Below are 25,698 nucleotides of genomic sequence, written 5' to 3'. Positions count from 1 at the left end.
CAGGGACACGGTGGCTTTTGGCTCTCCGAAGTCTCAGAAAGCTGGCAAGGTTTTCCCTTGTCCCGACACTTTTTACGATATTGTAAATGACCAATGGCGACGGGTTAAGCACGTGTTAGCTGTGCCAAATTGCTTTAAACGCTGGTATCCTTTTGCTGAAAAGGTCTCCAACCGTTGGACGGTGCCACCTAATGTGGACCATCCTGTCTCCAGATTGAACAAATCTACCTTTGGGCCTGTGGAAGATTCCGCGGTCTTTATGGACCCGGTGGACAGGCGGGTGGAATCCCTTTCCTGCCATCTTCACATGTTATCGGGTTCCATTTTGAAACCGGTTTTTGTGTCTGTTTTAGTCTCACAGACGGTGACGGAGTGGATTAGGGGTTTGCAGGAGTCTTTGGACCCGGAGACTGTTCCTCCAGAACAGCTGTAACTGTTTTCCCGGGTGATCCAGGCTCTGGTGTTTGCGTGTGATGTGTCTATGGATGCGGCTCCCCTGGTGGCCAGGGTTTCGGCCGTGGGCATTGCCTTGAGACGCATGGTTGGGCTGAAGAGCTGGTCAGCTGACCAAGCTTCTAAGAAGGCCTTAGCTGACCTCCCCTTTCTGGCGACTCATTGGAAGAGTTGATCAAGGACTTGACTGGCGGGAAGAGTACTCTTCTTCCTCAATCCTCCAAGGGTAAGACTCCCCGTACGAAGCGGGTTCCCTCTTTTTCTGCTCACAAGCATTTTTTTTGTGCCTCCAGGGCGCTAGAAAAAGTTAAGCCACTCAGCTTCTGGAGGGGCTAAAAAGCATTGGGGCAAGCCCAAGGCCGGTCAGTCAGGTACTGCTGAAAAGTCCTCTTCTGCATGAAGGGGCGCCCTCACTGGCTCAGGGGTGGGGGGGGATGCCTGCGCTTCTTTCGGGAACCCTGGACGACTTTCATTCAGGACGATTGGGTTCGCAAACTGATTTGTTCCGGGTACAAGATCGAATTCTGGTCCCGGCCAGGGGACAGGTTTTTTCAGTCAAAATCTTCACCTGTCTCCAGAGCATTTAAAGGATCTGCGGGAGGCTGTGCAAAATCTCCTGGCTCAAAGGGTGATTGTGCCGGTTCCTCAGCAGGAACGCTCTCAAGGTTTCTATTCAAACCTGTTCACGGTGCCCAGAAAAGAGGGCAAGGTGCGTCCAATTCTGGACCTCAAGGCTCTGAACCTCTTTGTGGGGGTGCAGAAGTTTTGAACCGAGTCCATTCGGTCAGTGGTTGCATCATTGAATCAGGGTGATTTTCTGGCCTCCATCGATCTCAAAGATGCGTATCCCCACGTCCCCATTTTCGAGGGACACCAGCGTTTCCTCCGCTTTGCGGTGGCAGAGGAGCACTTTGAATTTGTGGCATTACCCCTTTGGTCTCGCCTCGGCTCCCAGAGTATTTACCAAGGTTTTGGCCCCAGTGCTGGCCTTGTTACGTCATTGAGGTATCTCAATTGTAGGATATCTGAACGATCTCCTGCTGCGAGCAGTTTCCCACTCAGATCTGCTGGGCAACGTCTCTATCACGATTCAGACCCTTCAGTAATTCGGGTGGACGATTAATTTCAAAAAATCTGCTCTGACGCCATCAGTACGGGTCACTTATCTGGGGCTGACTCTAGGCACTGCTCTGGCGAGGGTCTTTCTCCCCCTGGACAAACTTCAGAGGCAGCAAAAAGTAGTCAGGTTGCTGATGGAGACCAATCAGTCCTCCTTGCGGGCTTGCATGCAGGCCCTGGGTCTGATGGTTTCGACCTTTGAAACAGTCCTTTTTGCTCAGTCTCACTCGAGACCCTTGCAAAATGAGATTCTGGCGAAATGGAAGAGAGATTGTTAGTCATTGGACCAGAAGATTTGCTTGAGCCATCTTACAAAGGCGACTCCTTCTTGGTGGCTCCAGTCTCCTGTCCTGTGCCAGGGCAAGTACTTCCTGCCAGGGTTTTGGACAGTGGTCACCACGGATGCCAGCCTGTCAGGTTGGGGTATATAATAATAAAGGGTACAGCACCAAAAAGAAACCAAACATCTGTGTGAAAGCAAGTCCACTCAAGGTTAGTCCATAGATCCCACAGGATTGGATGATTCACTGAACTAGATAAATGCCAGAGATTAGGAGAATCCAACACCAAGGTCAGGGTCCGAAGGATGCATCACCACATGCACAAAAAAGGATGTCTGCTTACCAGATCCTTTGACCATCGGTTAGGAATGGTCAAACAGGCATGTGTCCAGATGGTATCTCAGGAACTAAAACACTTCACCAAACTCTGGTAGCAATCAAATTCCCATAAGTAAGTGGCGCCTCTTATTAGTCAGCTTAGTGAGCCATATTACATTTCAGTAGATATGACAGACATAAAGTACGAGATGGGCGTGTCTACGCACGTGCGGGCGTGGCTGACGCGTTTCGTCATCACAAGGACGTTGTCAAAGTATGCAGCAGCCATTTTAAAACCACCTGTGGGTGAGAGAGATTACTACACATGTATGGGAACATTTGTAGAAAATCCACAACTGATACACAAAGGCGTAGCCGGCACCCGTATGCACGCTCTAAATAGCATAATTCCCGGAAGCTGCGTCATCGCGGGGTCAGCGGAAGTACCTCCTCCCGGACGTCCGGCGGGAAGATTGCATTCCACACTATACAGCCCGAGATCAACAGAAGTACCTCCCCGCGATCCACCAGCAAGAAGCTTGTGTTCCACGCTATGCGGATTGAACATGAAGCTTACACTACACATCGTGCGATCACAATGATATAAATGATAACATGTAAATTGCAAATACAGGAAAAACTGAAAAAACCCCAAATCATCCAGCCTAAATGCGGATCAAATATTAAAAAGCCAGTGAAAAAATGTATATAAAAAACGTACATAACATGATCTAATCCTTGTGAAATTTGTTCAAATAGGCTAATACATAATAAAACATCAACAAGCATTTGCATGATCCTTAAGCCCTGGAACTTATATTGTGGATAAAATTGAAAATGAAAAATGTGGGGAAAACATTCTCCATCACTCTCCACCATCATTATTAAAAATATGATCCAATGAGGGGCCTATGTGCCAACATACACTGTATTGGTATATTAGGTGTTATGGCTTGGTCAGTATGGGCCCACATACATAACAGTATGTATAAAGGTGACATTAACAAGTATCGTCCCCTTAAAGATATATGATGCTGGGGGCCCTACTGCCCGTTCCACATGTCTTGGACCCATACCCCCCCACAAAGTGGTCCATAGCCACACACACTAATACATGAAATCACACAAGACCCTCACTGGTCTAAACTTCTCCACTATAGTGAGAAGCTGAATAAAATACAAAAATGAATGAGAAAAAAATAAAAATAAAAAGAAGCCCTAACTCTCCTAAACCCAAAAAATATATAGGTGTGGAGTGGGACATCAACGTGCACAGCAACAGACCAGTCAACTGTTGCTGATAAAGCAGTTAATGTCCCAGTCCACATTCAATCCGTGTGGCGTGTAACACTTGAGATCGAAAATCCAACGGGTCTCTTTTTTAGAGATCTTGCACCTTACATTGCTACCCCTCCAATGAGCAGTGTACCTATCAATGCCTATGATGGATGTCCCAGTGGCCGCCTTGTTGTGGCATTCCAGATAGTGTCTGTAGACACTGTGCTTTGGAAAGCCACGCCGGATGTTACCCAGGTGTTCGTTGACTCTCACCTGCATGGTCCTGATAGTCCGTCTGACATACTGAAAGCCGCATGGGCATTCTACAAGGTACACAAAATTCTTTGATGAACATGTGATGAAGGAGTCAATGGTATAGGTCTGGTGTGTAGTCCGTGACTGAAAGGAACAAACCTTCCTGTCCTTAACAGAATTTGCCCTACACACCACGCACTTTTTACATGGAAAAAAAACTTTAGTCTCCGGGAAAAAGGAGGACTTTACCGGCTGGTCAACGATGTTGGGTGCCACCCGTAGTCGTAGGGGAGGAGCCCCACGATAAACCACCGTGGGTCTATCCCCTACTTCTGGTGCCAAAACTATCATTTTTAAGCACCTTCCAATGCCCAGAAAAAAATCCTCCTAATATCACTATATTGCTGGGTGTAGGAGGTGACAAATGACATCCCAAAATTAGTATCAGATGCTTTCGTTTTTGGAACGTCAGACAACATCTCGGATCTATACCTATTGGCCACTTCATGAATCACATTATCAAGCTCAGCCTCGGCTTAACCCTTGTCAATAAACCTCCCTCTCAAAACCCGAGCCTGCTGGAAATAGTGCCCCAAATGGGTACAATTCCTCCTCACCCTGATGAACTGGCTTTCCGGGACAGATCTCAGCCAGGAGGGATGATGGAAACTATCCATACTAATGAAACCATTATGGTCCGTGGCTGTAAAATGAGTGGTGGTCACTAGGGATTTATCACTGACCGTGACGATAAGGTCTAAGAAGTGGATGTTAACTTCACTTGCCTCATGCTGCAGCCTGATACCGAAAATGTTGTCATTCAGGTACCGGAAGAAGTCATTTAACGACTCAATGGTGCCATTCCAAATAAGGATCACGTCATCAATGTACCTCTTCCAGAGTACTAGCTCTAATTTCTGATCTCTAAAGATGAAGTCCTCCTCCCACTTCGCCATGAAGAGGTTGGCTATGCTTGGTGCAAACTTGGCACCCATGGCCACCCACCCCCCAAACCAAAAATAATTGTACGTCATTGTGAAGGAGAGGAGAAAGGATCCAATCCCTTTTGAGCAGGGATGAGCTGGGAGTCACGCTCCAAGAAGCACCCCAGCGCGCTAAGTCCGTGCTCATGCGAGATAATGGTGTACAGGGACGCCACATCCGCGGTAGCTAAGACTTAGCCTTCCCTCCACACCACATCCCCCAACAGCCTCAGGACCTGAGTGGAATCATGCAAGGTGGGCGTGTTGACCACCAAAGGGCTGTAGGTATCCGTCGAATTTCCCCACCCTGGACGTCACCGAATCAATCCCACTGATGGGACGCCCAGGGGGATGAACCGGATCCTTATGGACCTTGGGGAGGTAATTATTTACCGGAACCCTAGGAGCAACGGGAATCAGAAAACCTTTTTCCTTTTTGTTAAGGATGATATCCTTATATCCTTTATTAACCAATGTGGTTAATTTAAATTTAAAAGTGGGATTACCACTCAACAAGGAATAGGTTTCTTGATCGGACAAGATTTTCGTCATCTCGGCAAGATAAGCAGACCTGTCCAAAATCACAATCCCGCCCCCCTTGTCGGCGGGTCTCACCACAATACCCTTCCTTTCTTGTAAGGTCTTTAAACCTGACGTGAACCTCCGATCTATACGAGATCTCTTAACATTGAGGGTCTCTAGATCCTTGATGACCAATTCCCTAAAAACCCCCAATGAAGGAGCCAAAGATCCAGGAGGATTGAAGAGGGAGGCATTGGACAGGCCTGAATGCCTGACCCCTTCTCTGACTTCTGCAGATTCCCTAACCGGGTTTGAAAGCATGTATCGCTTGATGATTAATCTGCGAGTATACTTCTGTATATCCATAAAAACCCCAAATTTGTCAAGAGTTTAAATGGTGCATGCTTTAGACCCCAGTCCAGCACTAGCAACTTGTCGTCGGTAAGGGTGGCGTTACACAAATTAAAAATGCCTGCTCCCTTTACATCCTTTTTCTTTTCGCCGCCTCCACCCCCTCTGGTCCCTCTCCTTGAATGGTATTTTGATCGTATTCGTAACAATCCCTCTGAAAAAAAGGCGGGTACCTTTGGGGATGCTCCATTCATCTAGGCGCTTCTCGCCACTGCTCCTGAGGGTAATTAACCCTATAAGGAGCAGATTGAGGATGCTGTGTGATAAATCCTGATAGTCCTCTAAAGGAGAGAATCTGTTGCGAATAGAGGTATACTGTTGTTTAGATTTTTCGTCCTTCTTCTTTTTGGGTCCTCCTTTGGAGGTCGAGGGTCTTTGTGGAGTTTGGTGTTAGGACCATAAAAGGAACCTCCGTTACCCGGCCTCCCAGGGTACCCACCTCCCATTCTCCTATAGGGAGACTCCTGCGGAGAGTACCTGTGAGGGAAACCAACACCCTTCTCATAAGTCGTCCATCCGTACCCACCACACCACCCCCCGAGGAGCAGGGATCCACATTCCCATGGGAACCAGTAGGAACGGTACGTGTTCCCACTTCCGCCTATCCCCTTTTTTTCTGCCAATTGAAGACAAAATTAGCTTTGTAGTCCCCTAGATCCCTAAAATATTTTTTCCGTTTTTTAATTTTCTGTTCGGATGCCTCCTTTTCCAAAACTTTCTTAAGGTCCTCAGACCTAGTCTTGAATTCAGGAGTATCCATGTTGTTTGCGTGTGATCAAGAACCTCAGCATGCTCAAACCTGCATCATTGAAGAACTTGAACCACAGGGCGAGATCTTCCTCGTCCTCCTGGGGATTGACCTCCCACCTTAGACTACGAGGGACTAAGCCCTCTTCCAGATATTTTTCTAATAGAGCTATATCCCAGTCAGGTTGGGGTGGAGTGCTAGGGAAGCTCTGTGCCCAGGGGATTTGGGCGTTGGAGGAGTCTTCCTTGCCGATTAATATTCTGGAGCTGAGAGTGATCAAGCTCTGCCTGCTTCACTGGACGAGTCGGCTACGTGGCTCTCCGGTTCGGATTCAGTCAGACAATGCCACGGCCATGGCTTAAATCAATCATCAAGGGGGCACCAAGAGTGCTCTGGTGGCCAAGGAGGTGGTCGAGATTCTGATTTGGGCGGAAGCCAATGTTGCGGCTCTTTCTGCAGTCCACATTCTGGGGGTGGAGAATTTGGCAGGCAGATTACCTGAGCCGTCAGGTGTTGGATCAAGGGGAATGGTCCCTTCATCCAGAGGTGTTTCATTTCCTGTGTGTCTGGTGGGGGACCCTGTTTGCGCCTTGCCTCTACAGGAAAGTTTAGCGGTTTGTGGCCAGGTCTCGGGATCCTCTGGCCGACGCCACAGATGCTCTGGTGGCTCCTTGGTTTCGGCTGATTTATGCCTTTCCTCCGCTTGTACTCTTTCCGCGGTTTCTTTGCCGGGTGGCGATGGAAAGCATTCTGGTCTTTCTGGTGGCACAGCAGTCTTGATACGCAGAGCTGGTGAAAATGGTTGTGGATCCTCCATGGCGTCTTCCTCTGCTATCTCTAGGACCGATCTTCCATCCTGCTTTACGGTCGCTGGCTTTAACAGCTTGGCTGTTGAAAGCAAGGTGTTAAAGGATAGAGGTTTCTCTGACTCTGTGATTCCGACTCTTTTGAAGGCCAGGAAGTCGACTTCCAGGAAGATCTTTCATTGTACGTGGAAATTGTACATTTCATGGTGTGAATCGCTGCACCGTCGCTTGTTTTCTGTAGCTAGGGTTCTGGCCTTTTTACAAAGAGGGGTTGAGCAGGGCTTGGTGTTGGGTACTATCAAGGGCCAGGTGTCGGCCTTGGCTATTTACCTCCAACGTCCGTTGGCTAAGAACGGCTTGTATTGCACTTTCGTGGTATCTCAGTCTGGTTTTGTCTGTTATTCAAAAGCCTCCCGTTGAGAATATTAGGGAGATTTCTCTGCTTTCCTTGTCACAGAAGGTTGCCTTCCTAGTGGCTATCACTTCTGCTCGCAGAGTTTTTGAGTTGGAGGCGCTATCCTGTCCGCCCTATCCTAAGGTGGTGTCGGATTTTCATCTTAATGAAGACATCATGTTGCCTTCCTTATGTCCTAAGCCTCAACATCCCACGGAGATTGCCTTGCACTCTCTGGATGTGGTTCGGGCGATAAGGGTTTATCTGACGGTTACTGAGTGCTTTAGAAAATCTGACTCTCTCTTTGTCCTTACAGACAGTCCTGGCAAAGGTTTGGCTGCGTCCACTGCGACCATTTGGAGATGGATCAGGCAGACAGTTGTTCAAGCTTATTCACTCAAGGGTCAGGTTCCCTGTGAAGGCTCATTCTACTAGAGCGCTGAGTGCTTCTTGGGCTTTTTGCCATCGGGCCTCGGTTGTACAAGTTTGTAAGGCAGCGACTTGGTCGCCTGTGCACACCTTTACCAAATTTTACAAGGTGGATTTTTTTGGCCGCAAGGTTTTGCAGGCTGCTGTTTCAGAAAATAATGTTTCTCTGTCGCTCATTGACAGACGTAGTCTTCTTGATTCACATCAATTGGGTTATGTTGTCTTCTTGATTCACAATAATTGGGACATCCAGAAGCAGTGCCACAAATGAGGGGTGGGATTGACAGAAATCAAAATCCAATCTAGAAGACTAGACAGAAAATAACTGATTCCTTGTAGCAGAGAGAGGGAGGATATACCCTCTGGGACTGCCCCTAGGGTGGAGCCAGAACGTTTTTTCTTTCTGCCTAGTCCTACTCCTGCGGTGACAACATAACCCAATTGATGTGAATCAAGAAGACTACGTCTGTCAATGCGCTAAGAGAAAAGGATTTTACGGTAAGATCTTACAAAAATCCGATTTTTTTTCTTTTTCTCTTTAGGGGTCTTTTACCTGGGTGAGCTCATGTTGTTTTGGTTGAGCTTCCTGTTACCCAGTTGGCTAGGTTTAGCCTTTGGAGTTTACATTACTTTTTGGTTTTTCCCACCCCCCATGCCTATACTGCTTTGGGAAGTCCCACATATGAAGATGAGGCTACGTCTGTCAATGGATGATAGAGAAAATAAGATTTTTGTAAGAACTTACCGTAAAATCTGTTTCTCTGATGTCCATTGACAGACGCAGCATCCACCCTTCTGATGGGGATAATTTTTGTGTCTTCACTTCTTGCAACTAAACTGATGTGCTGGGCTGTGTCTGTGAGGGTTATGTCTGGAGGGACAACCCCGTGGGCATGTATATGGAAAACTTTGTACTAACGTACTGCCTAGACTACTACTGCAGATGGCAGCATAACCCACACAGCTCATGAAGATGAGGCTGTGTCTGTCAATGGACATGAGAGTAACAGATTTACAAAAATTTTATTTTTATATATAATATATACTTTTTAGCAAAGATTCTGGAGAATAACATGGCAGTCGTTGAAATATTTTTTGTCACGCGGTATTTGCGCATCGGTTTTTTAAACACAATTTTTTGGGAAAAAATACACTTCACTGGATTTTAAAAAAACGAAATCCTTAAGTTAGCCCAGTTTTTTCGTATATTGTGAAAGATGATGTCACGCCGAGTAAATGGATAACCTAACATGTTAATTAAAAATTGCGCACACTTGTGGAATGGCAACAAACTACGGTACTTAAAAATCTCCATAGGCGGCGCTTTAAAAAAATTCTATTGGTCACCAATTTAGAGTTACAGAGGAGGTCTTTTTCTAGAATTATTGCTTGTGCTCTGTTGATCTCCGTAATACCTCACATGTGTGATTTGAACATCATTTACATTTGCAGGCACAACTTACATATGCATTTTCTTTGGTGCGCGAGCTCATGGGAACAGGGGCGCTTTAAACTTTTTTTTTCCTATTTATTTTTTTTTATTTTTAATACTGTTCCTTAAAATCTGATCACTTTTATTGCTGTCACAAGGAATGTAAACATCCCTTGTGACAGTATTAGGCAGTGACAGGTACTCTTTATGGAGGGATCTGGGGTCTAAAAGACCCTAAAGCCCTCCAATGCACTTTGAAGTATTCAAAACGCTAAAAACTGTATTTTTGAATACTGTCAGTTTTTTAAAATTGGCGCCGTTAGCAGCCGAGGAAACCAGAAGTAACGCTGTGATGTCGCTTCCGGGATACTTGATCGGTGATCGTTCGGGACTCTAACCAGCCGGCCGATGTGTCGGCTGTTTGCTTGGGTCTTCCAGTGGGAGGGGAGACCCAGGCAGGGCGACAGGTGGTCCCCTCCCACTCGCTGAGATAACGGCCGAGCGGCTACTAAGCCACATCGGTTTTTATCACCAAAAAGCTGACCGCCGGCTCTAAAAAAACGGTAGCGGGCAGGCATCACCTTGGTACAGCCATTTTTTCAAGTGGGGAGTGTTTAAAATATGTTGAGGTAATAAGACTCCCATCCTCCACCCTTATAGTTAAGTCTAGAAAATGAATCTCACTTTGATTCAACTCATAGTTTAATTTAATGCCTCTATCATTTCGATTTAATGTTTCACAAAAATCTGCCTGCAAGAGACTTAAATGACTGGGGACTCAATCCAGTTATTGGATCGTTCAAAGTACCCCACACAATTCTATGCATACACAGTATTCCCGAGGTGTAAGTATTTTAATTTTAAGAAATGCTCCTTTTAAGGTGCTTTCCTCAGACTGACACTCAAGGCGAATTTATATTTTTTGGGTAATTGGGAACCTCATATGTGTATTATAGCGAATGTTTTTATACCTCCACCCTTTAACACTGAGGTTCTGAAGTGTCTGTTCCAGTTTCTTGCAAGCCATTCTCAAATTCCAGTTATAGCTCTGGGAGAATTTAATGCTGCACTGGACACACCCCTTGGTTTATATAAACAGTTTTGCCTACAAGGCAGTAGAGCTTCCACATCTTTTGGCAGATATATCTCTGAACTATCGCTCATTGACCGCTGGTGCTGTAAATACTCACTTAAAGCCCAGTTCTCCTGTCATTCTTTAACCCACTTATAACTTTAATGCATCGATCTGGTTCTGGGCTCTGATCTAACACTCTTCTTTGACCCTACTGTCACTTACCTCACCAGAGGACTTTCTGATCATTCACCAGTCCAATTAACTCTATCCTTGCATTATTTTAGATTGCCTACCCACTGAAAAAACTCAATCCGTTCTGGCTTCCTTTTTTTCACTAATACAGATCGAATACGGTCACAAATCCAAGGCTTTCTAATTTAGAACAGGCATAGTTGCATACCCCTAACCTCTGTTAAAGGGTCCCAGTCACAAAACTGGTTGGTGGGGGTTATCCTTCACCAACTCACCCCAGAGGGGGTGTGGGGAACCTATAGGGGTAGAACCATCAAAAACCAAATGGAATGGGAGTAACCCTTCACAAGATAAGGCGATGTCCGTGCGGTAAACTGGAACAAATCAACCCTTCTGCCTTTAGATCCTCCAATAGCTCCCTTACCTCAGATCATGGCCCGGATTGAAGTAGTAGACACGTTTTCTTATCTGGATAAAAATATACATCCCAACATATATATCTATGACAAGCTAACCATCAACCCATTGCTTCAAAAGTTTAAACAAAAAATTGCCAGTTGGATAATTAAAATTACAGTTGTCTGTGGTATGAAGATAGGACTTAATAAAAATGATTCGGGCCTCTCGGCATCTATTTGCCCTCCATAATGCTCCAATTTGGATTCCTGCTCATATTTATTTTTTTTTTTTTTTATTGAATACCATGTTTCATACACTGATATGGAGAAAAGATACTCCCCGTTTTAGACTGGAAACATTACAGGAACCAAAAGATGAAAGTGGAATGGCTGTTCTCAATCTGTTCTACTACTATATGGCTGCACAGCTACTGCATCTTATAGCCTGGCAAAATCATACTTTTCTAAATCCTTTTAAACCTATTCTGGAAAATGTACTGTCTGGTGATGGCCTGGTAGATTGTCTGGAAGAGGGGGGATTTGGAGCTTTTTCTCAATATCCCACTCTAGTTTTAATTGATAGATTGGCGTAAAACTAAACAACATTTGAATTATCTGGGCTTCATCACTTTCACCAATATCTTTAATAATAATAATAATTGTACTGAACTTCAGAAGCTGCAAGGATTTGCTAGTTGGTCTTTGCTTGGTCTTCAGTTTGTTCTGCAACTTTATCATGGTCAATTATTGAAGGACTTCCAGACAATGAGAGATGAATATGGCTTACCAAATAGCTTGTTTTATCAATATTTACAGCTCAGGCATGCCATCTCGTCTCAGTCCAGGCTATCTACTTGGTTATTAGCTGAGCCCACGATACTTACACAGCTTGTGACCTCTTCCTCCAGGAGCGGACTCATTTCTTAATTACTTAGTTTCTTCATGTCCCAAGTCTCAAAAGCCATGTCATTTAACTGTAGAACTCGATGGACAGAGGACATAGGACATATCTCAGGTGAGGAATGGTCAACTATACTTGACAATGTACCTACTGTTTGTCTCTCACCTGCCCAAAATCTTACCCAGCTTTTTATCATACACTGCACTTATCTAACTCCACAAAAACTATATACATGGCACAGAAGGGATACTCATTTATGCCCCAGGTATAAAATAGACAATGGCAATCTTATTCATATGCTATGGAAGTGTCCAAAATTGACATAATACTAAACAGCTGGTATTGGATCTATTAACAGTATTTGGAACCTTACTCTTCCTCTAGATCCTAAAGCCCCGTACACACGTACCGATCGTCGGCCGACCGATCGGCCGTCTTTTGTTCCCGGGCTGTCGTGTCCGCTGAAAAGTGCAAAAGACTGCACACAAATTTTGTCCGCCGACTGCAGAAGTGATGTCATATGATGGTTAACTTTCCCTGTGTTTTTTCTTTTCTGAGCATGCCCAGTCTTGCAAATCTGCTGTCTGTCGGCCAAATTCTGTACTGACTGGCGAACAATCGGCCGTTCTGGTGTCGGCATACAAAAATTTTAATGCTTGCACGACAGATTCTGTTCGGCCGAAAGTGCGCTGTCGGCTGTCGGAAGCATCATACTAACAAGCCGAAAATCGGCCGATCTGTCGTCGGCCGAATCTTTTCGGCCGACAATCTGCACATGTGTACGGGCCTTAAACTCTGCTTGTTGGGCTGGCTAGAGTAATATTTATTGTTCAAAAACGTATAGGTTAGAAATGGCTCTCCACAACACTCCCCTCCTATTACGAGTGGGTTACCGCTGTTAAGGCCGCTCTAATAAGGCAGAAGTTGGTATATCAACATAGAGAACGACCAACAAAATGTACAAATATATGGGACACCTGGCTGGGTTCTCCTGGTCTAGCACCATTTCAGCTAGTTAGAGATGGAATACTTAATGGAGGAGATCCTTTGGTCTTGTGTAAATGCTCATTCTATAAATCCTTATAGAGTTTGTTAGTAAAAGCATGGTCACACTAAGGACTTGACTAGCAGATAGCATGGTGGATGTCCCAAATCAGCTTCAGACACATGAGACTGCAGAATGCAGATCTGGATGATGCCTCTCAGTGGACTCCCTAATACAATGATATAATATATATTTATACTTACCGTACCTTGACATACAGAGGCCAGTTGTTTGTTTTTTTGCACTGTATTTTTAAACTGTGTATGTGCTATTTTCTTGTCACTGGTTTTGTTTTTCCCCTTTTTTTTTTATTTTTGGGGAACAAAAAGTGTTGTGGCCTATGTATGTGCCATGCTAGACTTGCCAATATTTAAATATTATATGCCTTTGTGAGCAACAAACGCTTTGCTAGCAGGCTGTGCAACGATTGTCATAATTTTTGGATTCTTTTAAATGCTGAAGTTCAGTGGCACCAATATCTCACATTGTTATGCTAGAATTACAATGCCCACTATATGTAACTGTATGAAAATGTGTAGACCCTTTTTTTGTTCTTTTTTTGTGAAAAATTTAATAAAAAATTATCTGATAAAAAAAAAAAGCATTCTCTATAGACAATTTTGAGCGTCTAGGTTTTTTGCTATTTCGCAGAAGCATGCAATTTTGAGGTTTGGCATATTAGTATTTTTTATCATTCACAATTACCAAGGTCAAGATACAGATGCCTGCTGTCTCTCCATTGTTGCCTTAAAATTCACATTTTGAGTGATGTAAGTATTTGTGCTCATTCTCTGCTTGTAGAAATGGGTGCTTGGCAGTGGGGTCATGCCTCCATTCCAAACTATAATATAATGTCCCAGGCTGGTTTAAAGCATCTTATGTATATCAAGGAATAAATAGTGCCTAACAAAATTTCTGCATCCAAGTAGACCCTCTGGATCCTATGCCGATGTTATTCCTTGGGCCTTAATGTCTGGCCAAGTTGGCACCCATCCCTATCCCCATCCCCATTGTTCAGCAGTACTGGTCATTGTGATTCTGACATCGGCTGTTGAAAAACAGGACTGGGCTCAGCACCAGGAGTTGTGTGTAGATGTGTACATCCTAGGCTCAACAACGGCACAGAAACTAATCTAATCTAAAGATTAAAACATTTCTGTAGCATTGATGGTTTAGATACTTTTTTTGGGCCATTTTAATTTATTATACAAAGAAAGATTTTATTTGGACGACCACAAATCAACAACTACTTCAGAGAATCTGCAAAATGCATACAGCATGCTGGCCTCACTTGCTCCGTAGGTCCACATTTTGCCTCAGACACTGGCCATGTAATTTTTTTTCCCCTTCAGCCAGGAGATTGTGGGAACATCAAATCTGTCAAGGCCAAGAGCAGCCCACATCAGGCTGACATCAAAATAAAAATTAGTGACACTCAGGATAGATATCTGCAGAAAAGGAACAGCAGTAGTAGAAATGCATCCTGCCTAGGATGAAATAGTGTAGAAATGTTTGTCTTACATATGCAGTGGGTTGGAGATGGATATAGATATACCGTATCTCACAAAAGTGAGTACATCCCTCACATTTTTGTAAATATTTTATTATATCTTTTCATGTGACAAAACTGAAGAAATGGCACTTTGCTACAATGTAAAGTAGTGATTGTACAGGGTACATTTGCAGTCCCCTCAAAATAACTCCACAGCCATTATTGTCTAAATCGCTGGCAACAAAAGTGAGTACACCTCTAAGTGAAAATGTCCAAAATTGTGCCCAATTAGCCATTCTCCCTCCCCGGTGTCATGTGACTCGTTAGTGTAACAAGGTCTCAGGTTTGAATGGGGAGCAGGTGTGTTAGATTTTGTGTTATCGCTCTCACTCTCTCATACTGGTCAGTGGAAGGTCAACATGGCACTTCATGGCAGAGAACTCTCTTAGGATCTGAAAAAAAGAATTGTTGCTCTACATAAAGATGGCCTAGGCTATAAGAAGATTGCCAAGACTCTGAAACTGAGCTGCAGCACAGTGGCCAAAATACAGCGGTTTAACAGGACAGGATCCACTCAGAACAGGCCTTGCCATGGTCGACCAAAGAAGTTGAGTGCACATGCTCGGTGTCATATCCAGGGGTTGTCTTTGTGAAATGGATGGAAGAGTGCTGCCAGCATTGCTGCAGAGGTTGAAGGGGGGGGGGGGGGGTCAGCCTGTCAGTGCTCAGACCATACGCTGCACACTGCATCAAATTGGTCTGCATGGCTGTCGTCCCAGAAGGAAGCCTCTTCTAAAGATGATGCACAAGAAAGACCGCACGCAAACAGTTTGCTGAAGACAAGCAGACTAAGGACATGGATTACTGGAGCCATGTCCTGTGGTCTGATGAGACCAAGATAAACTTATTTGGTTCAGATGGTGTCAAGCCTCTGTGGTGGCAACCAGGTGTGTCTTGCCTACAGTCAATCATGGTAGTGGGAGTGTCCTGGTCTGGGGCTGCCGACACTGGGGAGCTACAGTTAATTTTTTTCCAACATAACGACCTCAAACACACCTGCAAGATGATCGCTGCCTTACTAAAGAAGAAGAGGGTGCTGCACCGGGGCGTGGTTCGTCAATGGCTCCGTGAGAGGCCTAGCAGTGAGGAGCTCAGCTTGGTGGAAGAGAGCGCCGTGCAGTGAGTGAGTCGGCTCCCCCCCCCCTCCCCCGCTAGGTGCAGAGCGGGGCCCGAGGCTCACGGAGGATGGTAATGGGGAAATCCAGGCTCGGGGAGCCATAAAGCAGCGGTGGTGGCAAGGAAGCAGGCGGTCATATGCTGAATGTGCGGGACCCTGCCTCAGAGTGAGAGAGGTACAGCATAGGGTGAAAGACCGTGCGAGTCGGCGCGGGGCTGAGGGGCTGTGGAGGAGGAGAGCCGGGGTCGAGTGCCAGCTGGGACAGTAGATGCGGAGGTCGCTGGTCTCCCCTGTATATATGACTCAAGCAGCCAGCCCGGGAGCAGAAACAAGCCCTAAAGAGAAGGACAGACATTACCTCATATTTTCTGAGACACACAGTGGCATCACGAAGCACTGTTGGGATCAAGGCATCACAGAAACGCCAAACAAACTCAGGAATGGCAGTTCAGCAGAAAGGGCCCAAAGCTATAAACACTCAATCTATTGGGGTCTCTTCTGGTGGGAAGAAGCCTTTAGTAATGGATATATCGCAGGAACAAAGGAACGAAGAGCCCAAAGAGTCCCTGACTATGCCGCAACAGCCCCAAATACCATCAACAGCGGAGTGGGTGAGTTTGTAAAACTGATCCCGACGAAACAGGATATCCAAGATATGGCTGCAGCAATCGTGAGTGACATTAAAATGGAAATATGTGGTTTAAAACAAAAAGTTGACCTAATTGAAGGCAGATTGGTGAATACAGAGTCAGTACAATGTGATTTTGAAGTCAGAATCTCTGAATTAGAAAGTTCACGAGCACAGTTGCAAAAACAAGTCACCTGGTTGCGGCTGCAGCAGGATGATGGCGAGAACCGCAGCCGGAGGAATAATATTCGACTGCGGGGCTTGCCGGAATCCGTAAAGGGCCCAGAGCTCAGAACCACGGTAGTGGGTATTTTGAATGGTGTGTTGGAGAGACCCCAAATGGAAAAATTGGAAATTGACAGAGTGCACAGGGTTAAAGCGCCCCGAAGGACGGTAACAGAACTAATCCCAGATGTCCTGATTAGGATTCACCTGTTTTCACTTAAAGAAGACATAATGAGACAAGCATGGGCAAAAGGGCAGATTGAGTATGAAGGTTCTCAGCTGAAACTGTTGCCAGATCTTTCACGGGGGACCCTAAAGATGAGAGCCGCAATTAAACCCCTCTTAGAGGTCATAAGAAAAGTGGGAGCAACCTATTTTTGGGGACACCCCTTCCATTTGAAAGTGGTGAAAGACAGAGAAACGTTCTTGTTGAAATGGCCAGACCAGCTTCCCGCGCTCTTTACATTTTTGGGGTGCGCCCCGATCCATGTGAGTGACTGGATAGATGTCCTAGGAAACTCCGTGAACTATTACATGAATTAAGCCATACAACATGGGTGAAATTTGGAGCAGATAGGTGTGGGAGCAAAACAGATGCTCAGGACAAGGAGACATTAATACAACGAACCTAAAAGTGCTGCACACAGGTTCCTGGCCTACTCCATGTTTTTTTTCTTTTTTGTATTTATTTTTCCGGTTTTTCCCATGCGTTTTTTTTTTTTGTTTGTTTCTGGGGTTCTCCCTATCTCCTCTTCTCCCTCTCTTTCTGGGAGGGGGGAAAGTTAAGATGTGTGGAGGTCCCTGGTATCCCCACACCCGCCTCGAACATTTGCTTTGTCAAGATATGGGCGTTTTTTTCTGCATTTTTTCTGTTTTATTTTTTATATGTCCTTACTATCTGAGTCACCCTTGAAGGGGAAGGGGAAGGGGGTTACTTTTAGTGTGATTTGTGTTATTTTTCATGTTTTTCTTATGGGGGATTTGTGGTGTGCGTTTTTGGATTTTTTTTTTTTTTTTTCTCACTGGAAAGTTGGATATTATATATTTGTATCTGTAGAAATCAACTATAACTTCACAAGGTGTTTTTTTTATAAATTTTTTTTTTTTTGTTTCTGTTCGTGCCCCCGCCAGCCATGGAGGGCCGGAGCACGATCTTAAGGGTTAAGAGGGAAGGGGGCACTGAGGTAGAGGTAATTTGAGAGTGTTCCCTCACTTCGTGCGGGACACGCTTAAGACATAAAAAAGAAGATATGTGAGACTTAATAATACCGAATTTAAATCACTATTAGGGTGTATACAGAGGATATAGTGACTCAGGGAATAGTTATGGTTAATAGCAACTAGAAGTGAGTAAGAGAGATCCTCCCAGGACCTAGCGCAAGTCTGAAGGGTTAAGATGGAGTTGAGGGGAGGGTAGATGTTTTGCAGAAGGGGGGGTGAGGGGGCCCCGGGGCCCTCAGAAAGGGGGAGGGGGAGGGGAATCCATAGAGTGATAGGAGTAGAAGGCACAAGCAAGGGATCTGACCATGTAGCAATCAAGTCCCCTTTATCTGCGACCTGGCTCGGGGTAGTTTGACTAGATTGGGAGGCGTAAGAGGGGGTCTCTGGGGCGGGGGGGGGGGGGGGAGTAGGACATTGACATTATGGGAAGGGAGGCGATCGTCCGCCGAGTTAGAGCTCCTCTAGCTGGACACTTTAAATTTATAGTTTTACTGTCTGCCAGTGATAAGATAGGGACTACATCCTTACCACCACTGTAGGGGTGAGAGGGGGTAGAGCCCATTTTCTTCGCTCCAATGTTTGGAGCCCAGCCTTTTCTTCTTTTTTCTTCCCTCTTGTGTTCTTGAAGGAGAGTGTCCAGGTACAGTGACTTGCTCGCGGGCTTTTGGGAACCATGGCCCCCTCAGTAGATAGCGCCTGGTTGCGCTGGTTTAGATAACCATTAGAGGGGGGTAGGGGTAGTGAGTATTAAACAGTATATACATACTTGTGTGGGTGAAGGGGGGTTTCTTTTCTTGTCAATTTTTTTTTTTTTTTTTTTTTCCGCATAGGTTGTGTGCCGTAGGGGGCAGGGGACCGTCCATAATGGTGGCTGGAGGTGAGGCGACCCAGGGGGGGGCAGCAGGTTGTAAGATTACGACCTATAATGTGAGGGGACTATCAACCCCGCAGAAGCGTAGGAGACTTATGGGAGATCTAAAACGAGATGCTACACAAATAGCTTTCATTCAGGAGACCTACTTCCGCAAAGATGCAGTACCAAAATTGTACAATAACGACTTTCCATGGGTTTACCACGCTACATCCCCTATTGCTAAATCAAAGGGTGTGAGCATTTTAATATCAAGTGCTATGAATTGGACCCTGAAAGAAGAATTGGCTGACCCAATGGGTAGGTTCGTGTTGGTGAAGGGGTGGATAGGACGGGTCGAGGTAACCCTCGTAAATGTCTATTTTCCCAACTATGAGCATGTAATGTTTTTACAGAAAATGATTCCAGTTGTCTTGGAATTCCGGGAAGGGCACTTAGTGATGGGAGGTGACTTTAATTATGCCCCAGAACCTCTGTTGGATACCTCCAAAAGAAGCTCATATATGTCATTTGCTAAATTACGAAGGCTACAAAAAGAGATCTCCCTCCTGGGCCTCATCGACCCATGGAGGTTGATGCACCCAGGGGAGAGAAATTACACTTTCTATTCTCCAATCCACAAGGCATATATTAGGATAGACAGAATCCTGGTTACCCAGGCAGACCTGCCGTTAGTGACAGACTCAGATATCGGAGATTTTTCAATCTCTGACCATTTTCCGGTGTATGTGAGTATAGAGTGGGAATCAAAAAACTGTAGTCCAAGATCATAGTGCATAAATGAGGCCTTACTACAATCCTCGGAAACGGAGGGGAAGATAGATGAGGCGTTACATAACTACTTTTTGGAAAATACATCGGAGTCGCTCTCACCTTCCACGATCTGGGAAGCGCACAAGTGCGTGATAAGAGGGGTTCTGATACAGTTGGGTGTACAGCGTAAAAGAGAGCGAGAGGCGAAAATTAAAGAATATCTTACTAAAATTGAACATCTGAGTAGACAGCATAAGAGAACGCTTGCGGAAGCTCATTTGATCCCTCTCATGCGGGTAAGAGAGGAATTGAATCAGATACTTTTCCAAAAGACAGTACGAAATATGTTATGGTTGAAAAGACACCTGTATGAATACGCAAATAAACCAGGGGCGATGCTGGCACGAGCATTGAGGGGCCCAAATAGACGAACTCAAATTTTACGTCTTAGAAATACAAAAGGTGGGGAGGTTCACACTTCAGCTGACATAGCAGAAGAGTTCTGCTCTTTCTATCGGTCACTATATAACCTACCGGAAATAGGGAGTAAGAAAAGTCCAGAAAAGGGGAAGCAGATAGAGGAGTATTTACGAGACTCGGGCATGCGTACACTTTCAGAAGACCAAGTACTGACTTTGGAAGGCGAGATATCGGGGGAAGAACTGGCCGCTGCGATTTCACAGACCAAGGCACATAAGGCACCTGGCCCAGATGGCTTTACTTTAAGTTATTACAAGAAATTTGGGGAGCGTTTAAAGAACCCCCTACTATCACATTTCAATGAAGTGGGAAGAAGAGCGGCGTTCCCGTTGGATTCTTTACGGGCGCATATTACTCTAATACTTAAAGAGGAGAAGGACCCCCTGTGTTGTGGCAGCTATCGCCCGATATCTTTGATAAATGTAGACCCGAAACTATACGCAAGAATATTAGCAAATCGGCTCTTACCACATATGGCAGACTTGGTCCATTTCGACCAAGTGGGCTTTATTCCTACCCGGGAGGCCCTGGACAATACAATCCGAGCCATAGATTTAATACATCGGGCACGTACATCACGGAAGAAGATGGTTCTCTTCGCAGCAGATGCGGAGAAGGCCTTTGACAGGGTGGCGTGGGATTTTATTCGGGCCACCCTGTCATACATAGGCCTGGGACCACAAATGCTGCAATTTATACTGGCACTTTATACGGTCCCTACGGCTGCGGTTAGGGTAAATGAATGGAGGTCGAGTTACTTCCCTATCTCTAATGGCACACGGCAGGGGTGCCCTTTATCCCCGCTTATATTCGTGTTGTGTCTGGAACCCCTATTGTGCAGAATTCGGAGTTCTCCGGATATAGCGGGAATCCAAAGCGGGGGGGAACAACACAAGGTGGCCGCGTTTGCGGATGACCTGCTGTTTTTTGCTACTAACCCTTCTCTTTCATTACCAAATATTCTAGACGCCCTGAAAACATACAGTGGGTTCTCTAATTATAAAATTAATGTAACTAAATCAGCGGCACTCAACATATCGTTATCTGACCAAGAAGAGAGAGCACTTCGAACAGCGTTCCCGTTTCAATGGGCCTCAGATACGCTGAAATACTTAGGGATACAGTTAACGGTAGATCCCGCGGATCTTTATAGAAAGAATTACCTCCCGCTTGTAGGAAAGATTAAAGCAGATCTTAGAATATGGCAGCTGTTGGCAGTGACAAGGTTTGGGCGCTGTAGCGTTATTAAAATGAATGTGTTACCCCGTATCTTGTATTTAATGCAGACAATTCCAATAGCAGTTTCAAAAGATTTCTTTCAATCAAGGGCATACTCCGCGCCTATATTTGGGCAAACAAATCCCAGAGAATTAAGATGCAGACGTTGGCCTTACCCAAAGTAAGAGGTGGGATGGGATTACCAGATATCCTGAGATATTACAGGGCGGTCCATATAGTAAGGGTGGTAGACTGGCACTGCAATAAACTTACCAAACGATGGGTGGATTTAGAGAAAGAGGAAACAGGTCAGCTAACCCCCCCAGCCCCATGGTCGGTGTTCGAATCAAAAGACGCTATTCTCAAACATCCTACAGTGGGAGCGACTATAAAAGAAACTAAGAGAATTCAGTCGCATTGGAGGGTAGCCCCGGGTATATCTCCGATGACACCGATCTTGGGGAACCCGGATTTTCCCCCGGGGTGTATAAATGCCAGACTCCGTAGGCGAGCTCAGAATGGTAAAAGGCGCCTAGGTGATATATGGCAAAATGGGCCTATGCCCTCCCTAGAAGAACTTAGGACAGGTGCAGGAGATTCGTTAGATTATTTCAGCCTTTATCAGTTGTATAATTATATTAGATCAGTTCGGCAGAAAGGGTATGCACCACGAGAGCTAACGGATCTGGAAAATATGTGTAGAACAGGTAACGCGACGGGCCATTTGATCTCAAGGTTCTATACACAATTGTCAGAAGATGAGGGAGACCAACAATTGCCTTTTATCCAAAAATGGGAGCAGGAGTTAAATACCGTGTGGTCAAAAGAGCAGATAAATAAGATCCTGAGATTAGTTCACCAATCGTCACTAGATTGTAAGATCCAAGAGACAGGGTACAAAATTCTAACCAGATGGTATAGAGTCCCATCACTATTACACAGAATAAAAGAGGCGGTCTCAGGAAAATGCTGGCGGTGTGGATTGGAGGATGGAAATATGGTACATATTTTTTGGGGATGTAAAAGAGTGCGGCCATTTTGGAATAAGATAGCAGTGGCTATAAAACATATAACCAACGTGGATATACTAGAGGACCCCGCGTTGTGCTTGCTGCATTTGACAGGAAGCTCAGTGCGGAGCTACAGGAAGTCCCTGACTCTGCGTCTGTTGAATGCAGCAAGGGCATGCATACCTATTTTCTGGAAACAGACAGTGATCCCAACTTACGAGTTGTGGTGTGGGAAGGTCAACGAGATTTTTAAGATGGAAGAACTGTCCGCCATATTGGGAAATTCAGAGGATCAAGTTAAGTTGAGATGGAGACCCTGGGTGCAATACTTGGAAGCCAATTCTTCTTAAAGGGAGTTTAAGAGAGGGTCACCCTGGGCGGAGCCTGGTCCAGGCTGCGAGGGGACGGTCCCCATACCCCTTCTGGCGTACGGTAATATAGTTTGGAATACATCTTCATACGAAGAAATGTTGGGAATGAGTGCATAAAAGTATAAAAACTTTCTTTCTTTTTTTTTTTTTTGGTTTAATTGGAGGGAGGGGGAGGTAAGGGGGGTGGGGTTTGGTCAGATCATGACAATGTTTGTTTGAAATGTATGTATATATAAAAAATCACCAATAAAGATATAAATTAAAAAAAAAAAAAAGAAGAGGGTGAAAATGATGGACTGGCCAAGCATGTCTCCAGAGCTAAACCCTACTGAGCATCTGTGGGGCAACCTCAAATGGAAGGTGGAGGTGCGCAAGGTCTCTAACATCCACCAGCTCCGTGATGTCATCATGGAGGAGTGGAAGAGGACTCCAGTGGCAACCTGGGAAGCTCTGGTGAACTCTATGCCCAAGAGGGTTAAGGCAATGCTGGAAAATAATGGTGGCCACACAAAATATTGACACTTTGGGCCCAATTTGGACATTGTCACTTAGGGGTATACTCACTTTTGTTGCCAGCGGTTTAGACATTAATAGCTGTGTGAGTTATTTTGAGGGGAAAGCAAATTTACACTGTTAGACCCCATTCACACTAGCACGACTTGTCAGGCGACTTGGTCGCCTGACAAGTCGCGGTGGGTCGCCTGCCATTGATTAGCACAGGACCCGTTCTAATAGGAGCGACACAAGTCGCTCCGACTTAGAAAAAGGGTCCTATACTACTTTGGGGCGACCTGGAGGCGACTTGCATTGACTTCAATTATATGTGCATGTGGCGCCGAGGTCGCGGTGCACAGGTCGCCCCAGCAAGTCGTGTCGCCCCTGTGTGAATGGGCTCTTATACAAGCTGTACACTCACTACTTAACATTGTAGCAAAGTACCATTTCTTCAGTAAATGTTGTCAAAGATATAATAAAATGTTTACAAAAATGTGAGGGGTGAGATACAGTGTGTGTGTGTGTGTGTGTATATATATATACAGTATATATATATATATATATATATATATATATATACACACACACACACACACACAGTGCTCAGTCAGCATATAAGAGTACACCCCTTTTAAAAATATTTTAATCAATATATCAATGAACACAAGAACAATTTCCAAAATTTTTACAAAACTGAGTTTTATAGAACATTTGTTTAGCTTGTTACATAAAAGTAAGGTTAATAAAATAACTTGATTACTAAATCTTCAGTGTTACTCAAATTAGTTGAGGCAAAAATGAATACACCCCACAACAAAAACTACTACATCTAGTATTTTGTATGACCTCCATGATTTGTAAGGACAGCACCAAGTTTTTGTTGCATGGAATTAACAAGTTGGCAACATATTGCAACATCTACCTTTTTCCATTCTTCAAGAATGACCTCTTTTAGAACCTGGATGCTGGATGAAGAGTGATGCTCACGTGTCTCTTCAGAATTCCCTATAGGTTTTCCATTGGGTTCAAATCTGGAGAAATACTTGGCCACTGAATCACTTTCACCCTGTTCTTCAGAAATGCTACAGTGGCCTTAGATGTGTGTTTGTGATTATTGTCATGTTGGAAAAGTGCACGGAGTGATGGTAGCATCTTCTCTTTCATTATAGAGAAGTACATCTGTGAATTCATGATACCATCAATGAAATGCAGCTCCCCGACACCAGCAGCACTCATGCAGGCAGCATGCTTTTTTTATTTGTACTCTTTTTTTTTTCCGTGCGTGCAAATTTAACAAATCTTGGTTGCAATCAATGGCCTGCATTTGTGTGAGTATTTTGAAGAATAGTGCCCCATAGAAAATGTTGATTCTGAAAGGAAAGTAAAGGTTTTCTGACAAATCTGTTGGGTTGCACTCATTTATGCTGAGCACTGTATATGTTTATATATATATATATATATATATATATATATACTGTATGTGTGTATGTATATGTGTGTATATATATATATATATATTTTTTTTTTTTTTAAATGAAGCTGACCTGTCATAATTTTACTATACATAGGCAACTTTACCACCAGTAAGTGGTTACCCTTTTGACTCATTGAGGCTTGTATTTGACAACTATTATTGCAGGAGAGCCTTGCAGTGGCTTGTTCTAGTTGTCATTTTTTTAACATGTATTTGCAAACTCTAGTTCCTTCGGGTGACACTGCTGTGTTTTACTTTGCTGTAGATTCCATTAGTGTCAACCAAAAGCTTGACATGCTTATCTATTGTTAATGCAAAACAAATACAAATGGCTTTATACCTCTGCCAAAGTTGTATAAATATGTTTCCTTCTGCTTTTTCTTACAGGCACCGAGGTACTATTGATGTCTATGACTTCTCTGTGCACCAGAGGTCTTATGAGAGTATCCTTCCTATTTGTCGTTCTTCCTACAATGAGGCGACAGGATACAACTACAACATTGGCTTGGCTGTCCCCTATGATCATGTGTGAAAATAGCAGTTACTTTAGAGAAGGTTGTTGTTGTTTGATATTACAGCAATCTTATAGCTTGAAAGAGCTAACGGAGCCAAATATCAAGCCTGTCAATAATAGAGTATACTGTATAGGTCTCCAGAATCCAGCCATCTGTCATGATATTATAAAAAAAATGTGCTTTATCTTCTATCGCAAATGCACTGACATGCCAGGTATGTAAACACAATGCTGTTCTGCTCTTGTTGCTAGACACACGTTCTGTGGAGCAGCAGTGCTATACAGAAGGTAATGTTTGTGAGATAATGGATTCTCCTTGGAAATTATTTACCATGAACTATTTGACTTTTATGAAAAGCCTGCCCAACTTTTTCTTGATTCATTTTTAAATTATGTATGGAACACAAAAGTAGTTATAGGTAAAGTTACCCATAAAGGCCAGGCACGCCGTATGTCATAAGACCATCATGTAATTAGGATCCTTTGATCCAAATGGTTTCTTTGTGTATATTTGTTCATATCTTCACACTAGCAAAAGAAATATCCCATTATGTGGAGTTCAGTTGATAAGCAATGGAGAGTATGCAACAAAATTCACAAACTGGTTCTCCTGGCTGAAGCCCCAAAACAAACAACCCACTTCTGTTTTTTGTCACTTGACATTCAAAAGAACTTCAACTGTCTTGGCCCTATCACTCTTACACCCTGAAAAAATGGGGTTTTGCTCTA

At 44.4% G+C, this 25,698-nt stretch overlaps 1 protein-coding gene across 2 annotated transcripts in view; it reads left to right on the top strand.

Annotated features, from left to right (window-relative positions):
• FBXW8 (F-box and WD repeat domain containing 8) overlaps window positions 1-25,313 on the top strand; it is a 315,006-nt gene extending 289,693 nt beyond the window's left edge. For both annotated transcript variants that reach the window (XM_082252220.1, XM_082252219.1), the window contains one exon: window positions 24,843-25,313. In XM_082252220.1, coding sequence (XP_082108346.1) covers window positions 24,843-24,987 — 145 coding nt within the window. In that variant the 3' untranslated portion in view covers window positions 24,988-25,313. The remainder of the gene's footprint in view (window positions 1-24,842) is intronic.
• Window positions 25,314-25,698: the final 385 nt, after the last annotated feature.

The sequence above is a fragment of the Pelophylax lessonae genome (assembly GCF_965119305.1).
Source record: "Pelophylax lessonae genome assembly, chromosome: 1".
Lineage (NCBI taxonomy): Eukaryota > Metazoa > Chordata > Amphibia > Anura > Ranidae > Pelophylax > Pelophylax lessonae.
This window is presented reverse-complemented; position numbering and strand designations above follow the sequence as displayed.